General features: G+C 42.5%; 1 protein-coding gene across 1 annotated transcript; it reads right to left on the bottom strand.

Moving 5' to 3' along the window:
• Positions 1 to 9941: 9941 nt before the first annotated feature.
• Positions 9942 to 13273, bottom strand: LOC125475611. The gene is made up of 4 exons (XM_048580589.1): positions 12700 to 13273; positions 12420 to 12575; positions 11437 to 11862; positions 9942 to 10978 (listed from the first exon to the last, which is right to left on the bottom strand). Exons 1-4 carry the CDS (start codon positions 13027 to 13029, stop codon positions 10025 to 10027), a joined length of 1866 nt encoding a protein of 621 aa, XP_048436546.1. The 5' UTR covers positions 13030 to 13273; the 3' UTR covers positions 9942 to 10024.
• Positions 13274 to 13504: the final 231 nt, after the last annotated feature.

The following is a 13504-nucleotide window of genomic DNA, read 5'->3' as shown; positions in this document are numbered from 1 at the left end:
ACTACCGACAATGTCATTCATAGAGACGTGGCCAACATGAGCAGGTCATCGTTTATAGATGAGATCAAATAGATGAAGCCACTGCAAAAGTTCAACCTGCTACATTTCACTTTGTTCAAAGGAGATCAAGATTCGGACAGGCACTTAATGCATTACCGAAGCGTCATGGCCCTCTAATGCAGCAATGACGTTCTTATGTGCAAAATCTTTGCCATGACCCTCTAAGGCGAGGCGCAAAATTGGTTCTACACCTTGTCGCTACATTTAATCTTGAAATTCAGTGAAATTTTCTTGGTTTTCACTAAGGAATATTCGTCCTACCACTCGATCAAGAAGAAGTCTAACCATCTCTTTAACATAAAAAAGGACTCGAATGAGTCACTCCGCATATACGTCAAGAGGTTCAAGGCGGAGAAGGTGAAAATCGTCGAATGTGATAACAGCATTGCATGCTCAGCCTTCCAAAAGGAGCTTCTAGCAGATCACCCATTTTTTTAAGAATTGATCATAGGGAAGAACTTGACCTTGGCAGACTCTTATGCTTTGGCAGAAAAGCATTCCCTCTATGATAAGGCCAAGCGCTCCTAGAAGTTGTCTAAGTAGCCACGCAAAGAAGCAGAGCCAACTCAGAAGAAGGTGGGCGATAAACCTCTCTATGATAAAAACATGCCAGGAATCATACGTAGACACCGATCCCTGACGAAATGAGGCATGACACCCAAGACGTAAACCAAGTTTTTATTCCCTATTAACTAGATCATTCGCGACCTTAAGGACAAGTTGTGGTTCAAGATGCTGCAACCCATGAGAGGGGACACTTCCAAGATGGACCAGACAAAGTATTGTGCATTCTACAGAGGTCCAAGGCACGTAACCAATAACTGCACCATATGGATGAAGTACATTGAGAAGCTCGTGAAGAAAGGCAAGTGCAACCAATATGTCAATAGGTTAGCTGCCCAGCTAAGGAGAGAAGTAAATGCCGAAGCTGAACCCTCAACCAAGACGATTCGAATAACCGGCATCTTTGCTAAATCCAAGCATCAAAGGGCTACCACCAATTCCAAGAAGTGGAAAATCCAACAGGCGAGATCAGTCTTTTAGGTTCAAGCCATAGATGTTATACTTGGACCAATCGTCGGCTTCATCGAGCAGGACGCTGAGGGAGTAGACTTTCCCCACAACGACGCCTTGGTGATTTCTACTCAACTGGCCCATGTCATCGTTGACAAAATTATGGTGGACAACGGTAGCTTAGTCGATATCCTACACGATCAAACGCAAAGCAAAAGTCTTATCCGGATTCAAGGGACTTACCTCAATTACCATTGGCATAATCACGCTCGATGTAACCAGCCCTCTAATTGTTTCATCACAGACCTTCATGATCATCAACGACCCATCTCCTCATAACGGGATATTAAGCCTACCCGGGCTAGTGAAGAATGGAGCTATGACCTCGATTGAGTATCAGAAGATCCAATTTCGCATCCTGGGATGAGCAGTAAGAGAGATCAAAGGCAACCAGGCTATGTCTAAGAGATGTACTGTACAACCTCTCAAGGAGACGAAGAATAAGTCTTTGGCCCCAGCAATAGCAACTGAAGTACAGAAAGATTATTTTATCTCCACCAAATAACAATCACGGTAGACGGGTCAAGAAAATGGCGTCAAGGTCAACAATGCCTTGGTAAATGAATCAGAATGAAAACCCGAAGAAGATGCCTAGCACATTTTCCTTAACCCTAAGCAATGGTCAGACCATGCAAAACGCACATACAAAGAAGATTTGAGCAATCCTAGATATGAAGTCTCTTAACACTCTTAAGGAGATCTAAGGTCTGACCTGACGAACAACTACACTCAATCGATTCTTCTCGCGACCTACTGACAGATGCAAGTTTTTTTTAAGGTAATTAAGACGCGTAACGAGACAAATAGAACGTCGAAGCAGCGGATGATCTATGCATCTATATCACGGTATCTAAAGCAGTAATGAGCTCTGCCCTCTTACGAGAAGAGTTAAGGGCCTGACCACCTGTATTCCACAGTTCAAAAGCTCTCATCAATGCAGAAACCAGATACTTGAAAATCAAAACTTTGATATTGGCGTTAGTTGTTGCGACCTAAAAGCTCAAGACATACATAGTCATCGTCATGACATGATGTTCCGCACAATCTAGATGCACGACATTAAAGGCGCGAAAACTGGTGGACATTCGGATAAACGCAATAACTCAGCCTAGAAACACCCCAGAGGCAGCCGAGCACACCATAGTCGCACTAGCCCCACCTGCAAGAGATTTCTGGTGTTTACACATTGACAGATCATCCAACCACCAGAGATCAGGACCAGGTCTAGTTCTTACTACCCCGGACAGTTAGATGCTCGAGCAGGCGATCACTCTAAGCTTTAAGACGTCAAACAACAAAGCAGAGTATAAAGCCCTACTTGCAAGTCTCCGATTAGCGAAAGACCTAGCGGTGAAGAAGCTCGCGATATATTCAGATTCCCAGCTGATCATCAACCAAACCTCAAGGAAGTACACGGCAAAGCATCCAAGGATGGCCCGATACCTCAAGAAGGTACAAGTGCATCTAGCGACGTTCCAGGTGTACATACTCACTCAGGTTCTATGAGGAGAAAATACCCACGCAGATGCACTAGCAGGCCTAGGCTCTACCTTAGATCATCAACTTAAGTGCTCCATCCCAGTCGAGTACTTGGAGAAACTGAGCATAGATAAGGAACTAGTAGAGAGGTAACGTAGATCAGCATAACTTTGAGTTGGCAGGATCCCATCATCGACTACATAGTCAACGAAACACTCCCTGTAAATAGACTAGAGTCCAGATATCTCTAGATGAATGCAGCATGCTACTACATATAGAATAACATACTCGTTCGTAGATCTTTCTCAAGACCACATCTTCGCTGCCTATCGCCTCCCGATGACCTGAAGATTCTTAGCTCAATCCATGAAGGCATATGTGGAAACCACTCTAGAGGCCGCTCCCTAGCACAAAAAGCTCTTAACGCTGGTTACTACTGGCCAACCATACATCAAGATGCTAAGGAGTATGTACAAAGGTGCAACAGCTGCCAACGCTTCATGCCCGTGCCCGCACTACCTATCAATAAACTATACTTGCAGACGAACCCTTGGCCATTCATATAGTGGGCAATCGACCTGGTAAAACCAATGTCGCCTACCACTAGAGGCAGAGGCATGATGATCGTAGCGACCGACTACATCATAAAATGGGTCAAAGATAAACCCATGACTACAACTACCCAGGCGAACATAGAGCACTTCATATGGAAGAACCTCATCTATCGCTTCGACATCCCTCACTTCATCGTCACGGACAATGGTCCATAGTTCATAGGCAAAGGCTTGGCGAAGTTTTTTAAAAAATATGGCATAAAGCAGCACATATCCATGCCCCAATATCTGTAGGGCAATAGGCAAGCCAAGGCGTCTAACATGGCCATTCTCGTATGCCTCAAGAAGTCTCTCTGAGACAAGAAAGGCAAGTGGCCAGATGATCTCCCCGTTGTTCTATGGGCATATCGCACCACCAATAGATGAGTAATTGATGAAATTCCATTCTCCTTAGTGTATGACTTTGAGGCGATCATTCATCCCAACGTCATATGGTGCCAAGCATCAGCATTGTATTGTCGAATTTTGAACAGAACGATAAGGAGATGGCCACAAACTTAGACTTGGCAAAGGAAGAGTGCAAAAAGGTTATCACTTACATTACGGCCTATCAGCAGCAGCTCTTCTCCAGCTACAATAAGAGGGTGACGATCCGGCAGTTCCAGCCAATAAACTTAGTCATCACAAAATCCTTCATAACCGCCCATCGGGAAATCTCCAAAAGGATGGTTCCCATCTGAGAAAATCCGTACAAAATCAGCCGAGTAGGCAGAAATGGCAGCTACACCCTCACTGTTATGAGCGACAAAGAGATCGAAAAGTAAGGAAATGCCTACAACTTAAGAAAGTACTACGTGTGACCTCTCATCATTCCTTGGACCCTATTTAAGACAAATAAAGTTCAAAGACTCAAGCAGCTAGACGAACAAGACCTCGCATGACGATGACTATTAGTTGTTATGCTATTACTACCTACAAGCATGTGCTGAATGTATAAACAAACTGACCACCCACGTGACAGTAGAAAACGCCCCTGCCCTTACAGACATAGCGTGTACTCTCCCATCAGGAGAGGGTCAATTGTTCTGGGATATCTAAACGTGAATGGGTTTTACAACTGCTCAATTCCCCCTAAATGCATCGATTACCTACGCCGAACAACTCCTAGAATTGGCCACAATAGTATTTCTCTTAGAAAGACTTAGCCGATTGAAGGATTCAATTCTGCGGGAGCCTGGGTCTCTAATTGAAAGAAATGCTAAGTGCAGGATTCCTACCCATGAAAGAATTTGCATGACTAGATGGTCTGTCCTCGACATGCAAGTATTCATGAATGTAGCTTGGCTCTAAAGTGTTGCAATACTAGTTAAGTGGCATGCAGAATCAAGTTACAACTCGAAAGGATATGACCTCTGAGGCGCAATACTACCTACACCTTAAGCCTAAAATGCCTCCGAGAGCTAGGGACGACGCCAAAGTGGTCACGCAGCTGTCTACTTCTGTAAGTAAGACGCTCGACCGACGACCTAACGGCTAGAAACCCAAGGCAATTTGTAAGTCGAGACTTACACTTGCTACGATCACGCGGACCCCTCTGCTTATTTAAAAGCAGCGTTTCTGACCGATGATTTACAATTTAACTTTTGCAAAAGCTAAAGCTGAAATGTACAACTATAGTAGCTATGCGGATTCCTCTACTTTCTATGAGAAACACATGTCCGGCCACCGGCTCTATAAGTTAAAAATTTCACAATTTATGCCCCATGAGGGCCAAGGCTTGTGCAGTCGCTAAAGCTAAAATGTACGACTATACCAGCTACGTGGATTTCCTCTGCTTTCTACGAGAAACACGTGTCCGACCGCAAGTTCTATAAGTTAAAAAATTTTGCAACACACCCCGGAAGGGCCAAGGCTCATAAAGCCGCTAAAGTCAAAATGTACGAATATAACAGTTATGCAGCTTTTCTGCTTTCTATGAGAATCACGTGTCCGACTGCCAACTCTATAAGTTAAAATTTTCGCAATACGCCATATAAATGCTTAAGACGAGACACTTCAGTATGCATGAAGACAAGTTCATCATCCTTGGAAAAATAAACAAATCGTAGATCCGAATTGACAGGCTCAAGGTCCTTAACCACTCATGAAACACAACTAACTTCCTTCTCTTCAGCTTCCAACATCGCCTGAGTCGTACTAAGCTTAGCCTTCAAGTGGACGACTTCTTGATGAGCGGTCTCCAACTGCACAGAAGTAGGGGCAACAATATCAGACCCCTTCAAAACGGCAAGTTTAGATTCAAGCCTCTCGATCTTTTCAACAGTTAAGCGAAGCTCAGCCGTCAGCACCACTTTAGCCTCCTTAGTACACTTGATAGCATCGTGATCAATGCACATAAACTCAACTGCCAAGATCAAAGTCTTATGCATTATAACAATCAGGGAGAACCTCCTTGAGTAGGCAGGACGCTTCGCAAAAGAGTCTGAGCAAATGACAACTTTCCCAACACCATCAACAAACTTGGCACATGAATCAACGTCCTCAAGTAGGTCAGCCTTTAGCAGTGCACAAACCTCAGGAAACTCTCTAGCCTCAAACTCAGTGGATCTCTCACAACTGCCCGTGTGAGTAGATTTCCCTTTCTCAATAAACGAATCAGTTGCAACAGAATGAGGAATAGGCCCAGGCACTACCTTGGCAGCAGAATCTACCATCCCGATCTTCATAACGGCGAGCCTCTCAGAAGCTGAACCGAGCTTAGCTCCCTATGAGCACTTCGACACAAACCTAAACACCAGGGGCATCACCGAACGTTTCCGCTGAGCAATCCTCTCAGCAATGGTCGTGGCTACCTTTGGAGCAGTAGGTGGCTTTGACTTAATGGTTTTTTTAGTCCCCTTGGGAATAGTCAAATTGATGGCAAGCTTCTCAGCAATAGACAAGCCCTTGGAAACAGCAGAAAAGGTCCTTAGTTTCTTCTCAACCAAAGGCTCACAAGCAGGTGAGGAAGATCTCTTCTTTCCACCCTCATTAGCAGTAGGCTCTACAGCAACTATCGGACGAGTAAGCACCTTATCCTTTATCTGTTTCATCTTTTCCTTCGGAGGCAGCCCGTCTTTCTCCCAACGAAGATAACTGAGCAGCCAACACCACTCACAGTACACAACAAGAATGCCCAAGACGAAGTGCCCTTTCTTCATATCCGCCGAAGTTCTTAGAGTTGAGCCAAATTCTAAATCTACACAAAGTAAGAAGGACGATCAGTAAACTGAAGTCATGGAGCAACTCAACAAAAATTCAAGCAAGCTAGGAATAAAGCAGTTCACATACCACTGATAAAGACAGTTGGAACATGCAGCGTAGGAGAAGAGTCAGACTCCAACTCTCCACTAACCTCCAAGGTGTCTCTTGCCCATTCATGATCATCTTTGCAGGAATCATCAAGCAACTTATGGTGTGACCTCAGTTGCCCCACACCTTCCTTATGGCCAATTTCAAATAAGTACCATAACTTATTTATGGTTAAACCAAGATCAAAGCACTTGCTCAAGTTTGAGAACCCCACCATCACATGAACTGCATTCGAGGAGCACTGAGCAGGCACGCATTTCATAGAGCAGATCACCTCCTGAAAAAAATGCCACATGGAAAAAGTAAATCCCAACACAAAGTAATACGGATGGAATTTGATAGCCCTCTTTCTAGCAGTGGCACCCTCGCCACAAAATTCATTGCCACTATCATCCTTCACCCGCTTGACGTGAACTCCTGACAGAATCGTATACTTGTGTGTCTAAAGAAAATCCCAAAACAGTTCATAGAAATTGATCTTGACATGTGCAGCCTTGACGAGGGCCATCTTGTTGTAAGAACCACATTGACAGTACAAAGGTGGACAGTATTTGTCACTTTTGCGATCAGAGGAAGACATCTCAAAATTTATGCAAAAAGTACAAAAAAAATATTTAGAAGGCAGCTCGCGAGAAGAGAATAAAAAAAATGACCACAGAGCCCAGCACCCTAGCGCCAAGCCAGACAACCCAACTCACCCTCACTCTCTCTCTCTCTCTCTTTTAGCATGGGCCTAAACCGCAGGAGCCCAGTAGCAAGGCAGGCTCTACGGCCCAGACCCGGCTCTCCCTGTCTCGTGCAACATGGCCCAAAGGCCTTTGGTCATCTATGCATGCGGCCCGCACCGCTCAGCCCAACAAAAAGAAGAGGCCCATGTCTCCTTCCTCTCTCCTCTTTCGCTCCTAGCGGGCTCCAACAAGGCCCAAGGCACTAGGACCCGAGAACTAGCCTACGCCGGTCTCTCCCACACTCTCTCCTTTCGCCTGCATAGGCCCATGCCCAATAGCCATGGAGGCTCAACACAAACTGGCATCTTTGCGCCTAGCGCGCATGTCACCTCTGCCGAACCAAGCCGAACACCTAGCCCAGGCCAACCAACCCCCGTGATGCACCACCACCAGCCCTTTGGCACCCTTGCCACGTGTTTCACACATCCTCGGCCCCTATTGAGCCAATTTTTCAAGTCCCAAGACTCCCAAAAAATCAAGAAGAAGAAAATTCAAATTTTTCTTACCTTGGTGCGGCACGAAGAAGAACAACAACAATGAAATATGACTCTTTGCAAGGGCAAGAGAAGAAGAAAGCTAGGGGAGGGGAAAATTTTTCTCTGGTTTCTCTCTTCCTTGTTGGAATGATGATTGCTCTCCAAATTTATTTAATCCCCTGCCTAAGGCAAAATTAAATAGGTATTGGGGGCAATTGGTTTCCTTTTCCTAGAAGAAGTCTATCTCCAAATCAAGAAAGGAGATCAAGTTCAAATTGGGAAACAACTCTACAAGCCTTTGCAACTTGGGATTCCTACACCTACTGCCTTTTTCCTACATGCAACCCAGCAGGTGTAGGGGCATTTGTGAAGCCTAAAATAATCCCAAAAATTCTAAAGGCGACACGTGAACCTTTGCTCAAGAAAGACAAGATTGCCCTCAATAAATGGGCAGGCTCCTCAGATACTCCCACGTGCATCTTACACCCCTGAAGGTCTCAACAGGTAAATATGACTGCCCACAGCTCACCTGCCATTGATAAGGAAAAGTCAAAGTATTATAGATAAGGATTAATTACCCAAATTCTATCTTTAATACATTCCCAATTGAAGATTGACTCCAATCAAGTAAGTAATCCCAATTTAAATCAATTAGGGATAATTACTCCATTATCCCAAGATATTATTTCCTATTTAATATCTTGAGAATATTTCTCCATAACCCCCTCTCCACCCCCCCCCCCACCCCAAAAAACACCTTGTGGGTGCGTGAGGCTTAGGTCCTTGATCAAAGGTGTTGATTGTTTTGCAGGTGCTTTTTCGTCAAAGTTAAAGACGGCAAAAATTTGCATCGACGCAAGCAGCAACAAGAAAGCGGAAGGCAGCTTTTCATCACCCAACAGAGGATTCTAAATATTGTAGGCAGCCGGAGCTTCCTTTCAGCCACTTGAATGGAAGCATGAGGAATGGAGGTTTGTAGACTAACTGTTGCTTTAGTAAAGTTGGTTTTTCATTATTTTGACACTGGCTTAGCGAATGTTTTGCCAAAAGCTTCTTTTTGCAATCTCGATGTACTTCCTAGCTAGATTACATGGTAATGAACTTAGCTGCTCTCGTAGTGTTTTAAGCGATGAAATGTAAATTGTGAATTAAAGCATAGATTAGATGAGCGAATGGACTTCTAATCTGCTACGTACAAATAGTGCTACGTTATGCATGATGCTTTCTAGAACATAGAACTTTAAGTAGTTATGGTGTGAAGTGTTAATTAAATAAACTTCATGAAGATTCTGATTTGTTAATTCATAGGACTATTCTGGTAGAAAAACTTTCTTGCACCGGTTGTTATGAAATGATTGTCTCACATTTATAGTCATGTGCAGCTCACTTGATGTAGCAAATATGAGATACCCGTTCCATGTTTCATGCAACCGGTGCGGGAAAGTATTCCTAGTTTGGATTGTGTTTGGAGATTTGGAGATCAGAAATGGGATCTATTTGAAAAGGGAGGACACACACGACTCAAACCTAAACTTTTCTGTTTAAAATAATAATCGTTGATTAATTAGTATTAGTCATCACAGATAAGGTTATGGACCAACCTCTGATTAGGCCTATTAGGAAAATTTTGGGTAAGCAAAAAAAAATTGATGGGGATTTTTTTGTTTGGGTAAGCAAAACAAAATTGATGGGGATTTTTTTTTGTGAGGGTGAGGGTGAGGGTGAGGGTGAGTGGGGGACAAAGAAGTTTGTCTCTTTAAACATCCATTATCTCAAGTTATTATGCTATTGTGGCTGTGGCTGTGGCTGTGGACCCTTATTTTCTTTTTTAGTAAAGGGAAAATAATTATCACAGAAAATGACTGGATGGGGATCTTTGTTTCAATTGCAACTTTGCACTAGTGGTGACTAATCTTTGTAAAGAGCCCATCTTTTGTGTTCCCCCTTGAGTCATTTTGGTTGGGTCAAAACAAACGCTGATCTTTCTTTGTTTCAACGTATTCCTCTAACTAGAAGCTGGGACGTAGGTGACAGCATCTCAAGCTTATCACGCTCCGCTATGTGTTTTAACTTTATATGATATTGTATGATTGGTTTAGAGTATTGTTACTTTAGCGTTCTAGTTGTATGTTAGTTGTTCTCGAGGTTATACCACAAATTGGAATCTTCAGAATTGGAATCTCACTGAATTTTTTTTTTCGGTTACATCTCATTGAACTTTCTACCTAGTTTCAATATGTCAGAAAATGTGAAGGAATCAAACCCTTCTGTACAATTCAGCTACTTGATTTCTAGTCACTCTTCACCTGAGAAGAGAGTAAGTGGAAGAAGTCGAAGATGTCGACAAAGAGGAGGCGGAGGTGGACAACGATGATGACGATGATGAAGATGACGAGGAGGAGGAGGAGGTGTAGTGGAACTCGATCTGCAAATGCCGGTGTAGAGGTAAAATAGAAGCTGCACTCTTTTTCTCTTCCTCCTCAAGCTCCTTAAGTGGTATTGCCGCAAGAAATCTTTTAATGAACTGTCTACAGCACTCTTTTCCACTGCATATTACTTCTAATCTTTCCTCTGAATCATCCTCTACTTTCTTTGTTTTCCCATGCATGATGCTCGAATCGTCGAATTTTAGTATGTATGCCTGGTTACACCCCTCAAAGAGCCTCTCACCCAAAGAGTCAATGATATAGTATGCATCGGCTTCAATCTTCAGAACGAAAAAGTGGTCGTTCCAACTTACTATGTATATCCTCGGTTCGTAAGACTTTGTGTTTTTATTTATTTCATTCCATATGTCATCAAACGACATGAGTCCCTTCAAGCTCTCGAACTTCTCGGGGCTGAAGAATCCGATAAAGGATTTCTCAGGCGAGACATCGAGAGGTCTAAGATCAGCTTCCAAAACTGTTTCAAGGTCGAAGTGTTTGTTGGGAAATAAGTTTATGTAGGTCTCGTTGCTGCAGAGTTTTTGCCACTCTGAGGAACCTTGTGTGATGAGGCTGTCGAATTTGGATCTTGTAGGCATCAAGTGTTGATGCAAATGCAGCCAGTGCGCAATAACCGCAACTAGCGCTGTGCAGGCACTCTCTCCGGCGGCCTTTTCACTCCGTTGATCAAAGGAGGCAAAGAACACATTGGTCGTGAGCTTTGCTTGCCCATCTCTGCTTTCTACTTCCTTTTCTTCCCATCTACTTGTGGTGCAATTTCCAAGTACATGATCTGATTGTGAAGAATATTCAGCAGTACTATTTGATTCCTGAAGAAAAAGAAAAGGCAGATGAGCTAACATTTGGAGCATCATTTTATCTTTTTGATAAGTAGCATTGATCTATAGCAAAGCTAAAAAGGCGAAGATTGTTTTCTGAAAGCCAAAAGCGCTTCTATCTATGTAAGGTAGAAAAACTTTAAAGCGCTTCTAGGTCAAACAAGCACTTTCTAGGAAAGCATCTCCAGGTGCTTTTTTAGGAAGTGTCTCGTCTTAAAATAAAAGTTTCACTATTCTAGCAAAAGTGCTTACTACAAAGAGTCTCAAACAAACCCTAAAACTATTTAAACTATAGCAATGACTGACAGCAAAACCCACATGCAACATGTTTAATATCCTCTCGGTAAGTCAATGTAGATACAAAGTTGTATTAAACCCGTTACACGTAAGTTTTTCTCCTACTAAATGCAATTCAAATAGCAACACTTCACAAATGTAACATATAATACCTTTACAGAATCGGTGAGAATATTGTCAACAGCCCTACTGGTCTTCTCGACAAAGGGCTCCACTTTTCTCCTAGGCGGTCTACCATTCAACCACTTCCTCTTCCTCAAGAACCAGCTCTTCTCCCTCGAGTCAAACTGAGTCTCGTGACTCGGGAACGATCCCGACTCACCCCTTGAATTCAAGTCTGCATTGACATCACTGGATATGAGTCCGTTCCCCGGGGACCCTTCTGAGTCAGGCAAGAATGACTCGTGCCAGTCACTCGTGACTCGGTCCCCACGACTCTTCCTCTCATTGCTTGACTTTCTAAAGCTCCTGAAGTAGCTTACCCTTCGAGTCAACTTCCCCTTGTCTGACTCGGCCAAGTCTTGACCGAGTCCTACCGAGCCATGCGAGTTTCTGACCTCAGCAAAGCTTAGACAAACCTGCGGGCACCATCAAACATTCAAAGTCCATAAGCTTACAAAGAAATAAAATGACTGGATTATTAATTTAATTACTAAAGATTTATCAAAATGTATGAACTATGAGTCACTTGGTACGTCAGAGAAACTTTCCGTTGTTACATTTGCTACGTGAGATTATCAATGAATTAAAATTATAACACATGTACTTATTTATTAGTATAGTTCTTCACATTTATGAAATAATTAGTCATACGTGATTAATATGTAGTGGTGTTACTAATAATGAAACGAATAGATGAATGAAAAAAAGTCGAGCGGAAAACAATTCTGGTCATTAATATTACCCAATTAAGAACAGATAATCTAATAAACTGGCTTTGCCTTAAATGGGATTTAAAACAGCTAATTAAGCATAGATTTCACAATTAAGAAATGTAACTTTGTTTAGGTAAAATTATACATGACTAAATAACGGAAAACCGGATTAATCTTGTCTGTAAATTTGCAATTAATTAACTTAATTACCAGAAATTAAAAAAAAATTAAAAAAAATAGAAAAAATGAAGTTAATTTACCAAAAGGGTAGCTTCGCAGGCGGTCGTCCCCTCCATTTTCAAAGTAACAGAGAGCTTCCTCCGAATCTGAGACTCCATTGTCGATGCCAATTCTGCCAGATTCAACGAAACCGTCCCGAAAACCGCCATATTACTCTTCTGTTCTGTACTCTCTCCCTGAAATTCATAAACGCAAAAGAATAATCAATTTCAAATATTTAACAAACAGAAGCAGAACCACATACAGAGTAAACAAACACAAACCCATTAATGCTTAAAAATAAAAAGATTAGAAACTTACGTGTAACAGGGTAAAAGTCAAATCCCAAGGACTAAAGTTACCACCATGCTTCAACCCAAAATTACAGAGGTTCTGAAATTCGTCATCCCATTCAATGACTTGACGACTCAAAAATCTATGGCTGGTGTAGTTTCTCAGATGCCTCGACGAACTTCTTCCGTAGAATGGAACCAAAACTCCAGGCCCTCCAGGCTTATACCCTTTCCATTTCACCTCAATCACACCAACTCTATCTTTCTCCTTCTCAAAATTAAACCCTTGCAGCTTCAATTGGCTCACCTTCACGTGAAACCTCCTTGTTCCCCCACCCAGCCACGGCGACAACTTCATCTTGCGCCGGTAATAATGATACGATGATCCAACCAGATATCAATCGAACTCAAAAATTGATGACCTTTAGTCGTCTGTATCAGAAAGCCAAAAAGTTACAAGACGACCGACGACGGATGTCAGCTTCTTGAATGGTTTCATGTGATGAAAATGTATGAATTTATGAATTCGCTTTTTGGGAAATAAAAGAACGGTGGTCTTTCTTTATTGGGTCACAGTGACAGCTATAATTTTCTAAAGCTTTTGCATGGCCGAGTCTCTCAAGAGAGTCCCCAACGACTCCAAACCCCGCGTTTTATATGATTCCGAGCGTGCGATGTTAGAAATTTAATAATTTAAATATTAGTATTATTAATATTAAATATTTAAGTGAATGGAAATTGAACTAGAAAAAATGGGCTAGTCTTGAATTGGCTATATATTAGCAGTCTGCAATAGTTCTTTTTAGTTTTATCTTGGTATGAAAGTGGACATG

This window comes from the organism of the source record quoted next, unplaced genomic scaffold (assembly GCF_019419815.1).
Source record: "Pyrus x bretschneideri cultivar Hongxiangsu unplaced genomic scaffold, Pyrus_bretschneideri_v1 Contig15, whole genome shotgun sequence".
Classification (NCBI taxonomy): domain Eukaryota; kingdom Viridiplantae; phylum Streptophyta; class Magnoliopsida; order Rosales; family Rosaceae; genus Pyrus; species Pyrus x bretschneideri.
The sequence above is the reverse complement of the archived record's forward strand: the minus strand, read 5'-3'. Positions and strand labels throughout refer to the sequence as shown.

Excerpts from the sequence above, each read along its gene's own strand:
- LOC125475611 (XM_048580589.1), bottom strand. The coding sequence starts at position 13,029 with ATGAAGTTGTCGCCGTGGCTGGGTGGGGGAACAAGGAGGTTTCACGTG. Across the intron at positions 11,863-12,419 it reads CCTGCGAAGCTACCCTTTTG|GTTTGTCTAAGCTTTGCTGA; the intron begins GTAAATTAACTT and ends TGGTGCCCGCAG. Across the intron at positions 10,979-11,436 it reads TTCTCACCGATTCTGTAAAG|GAATCAAATAGTACTGCTGA; the intron begins GTATTATATGTT and ends CTTTTTCTTCAG.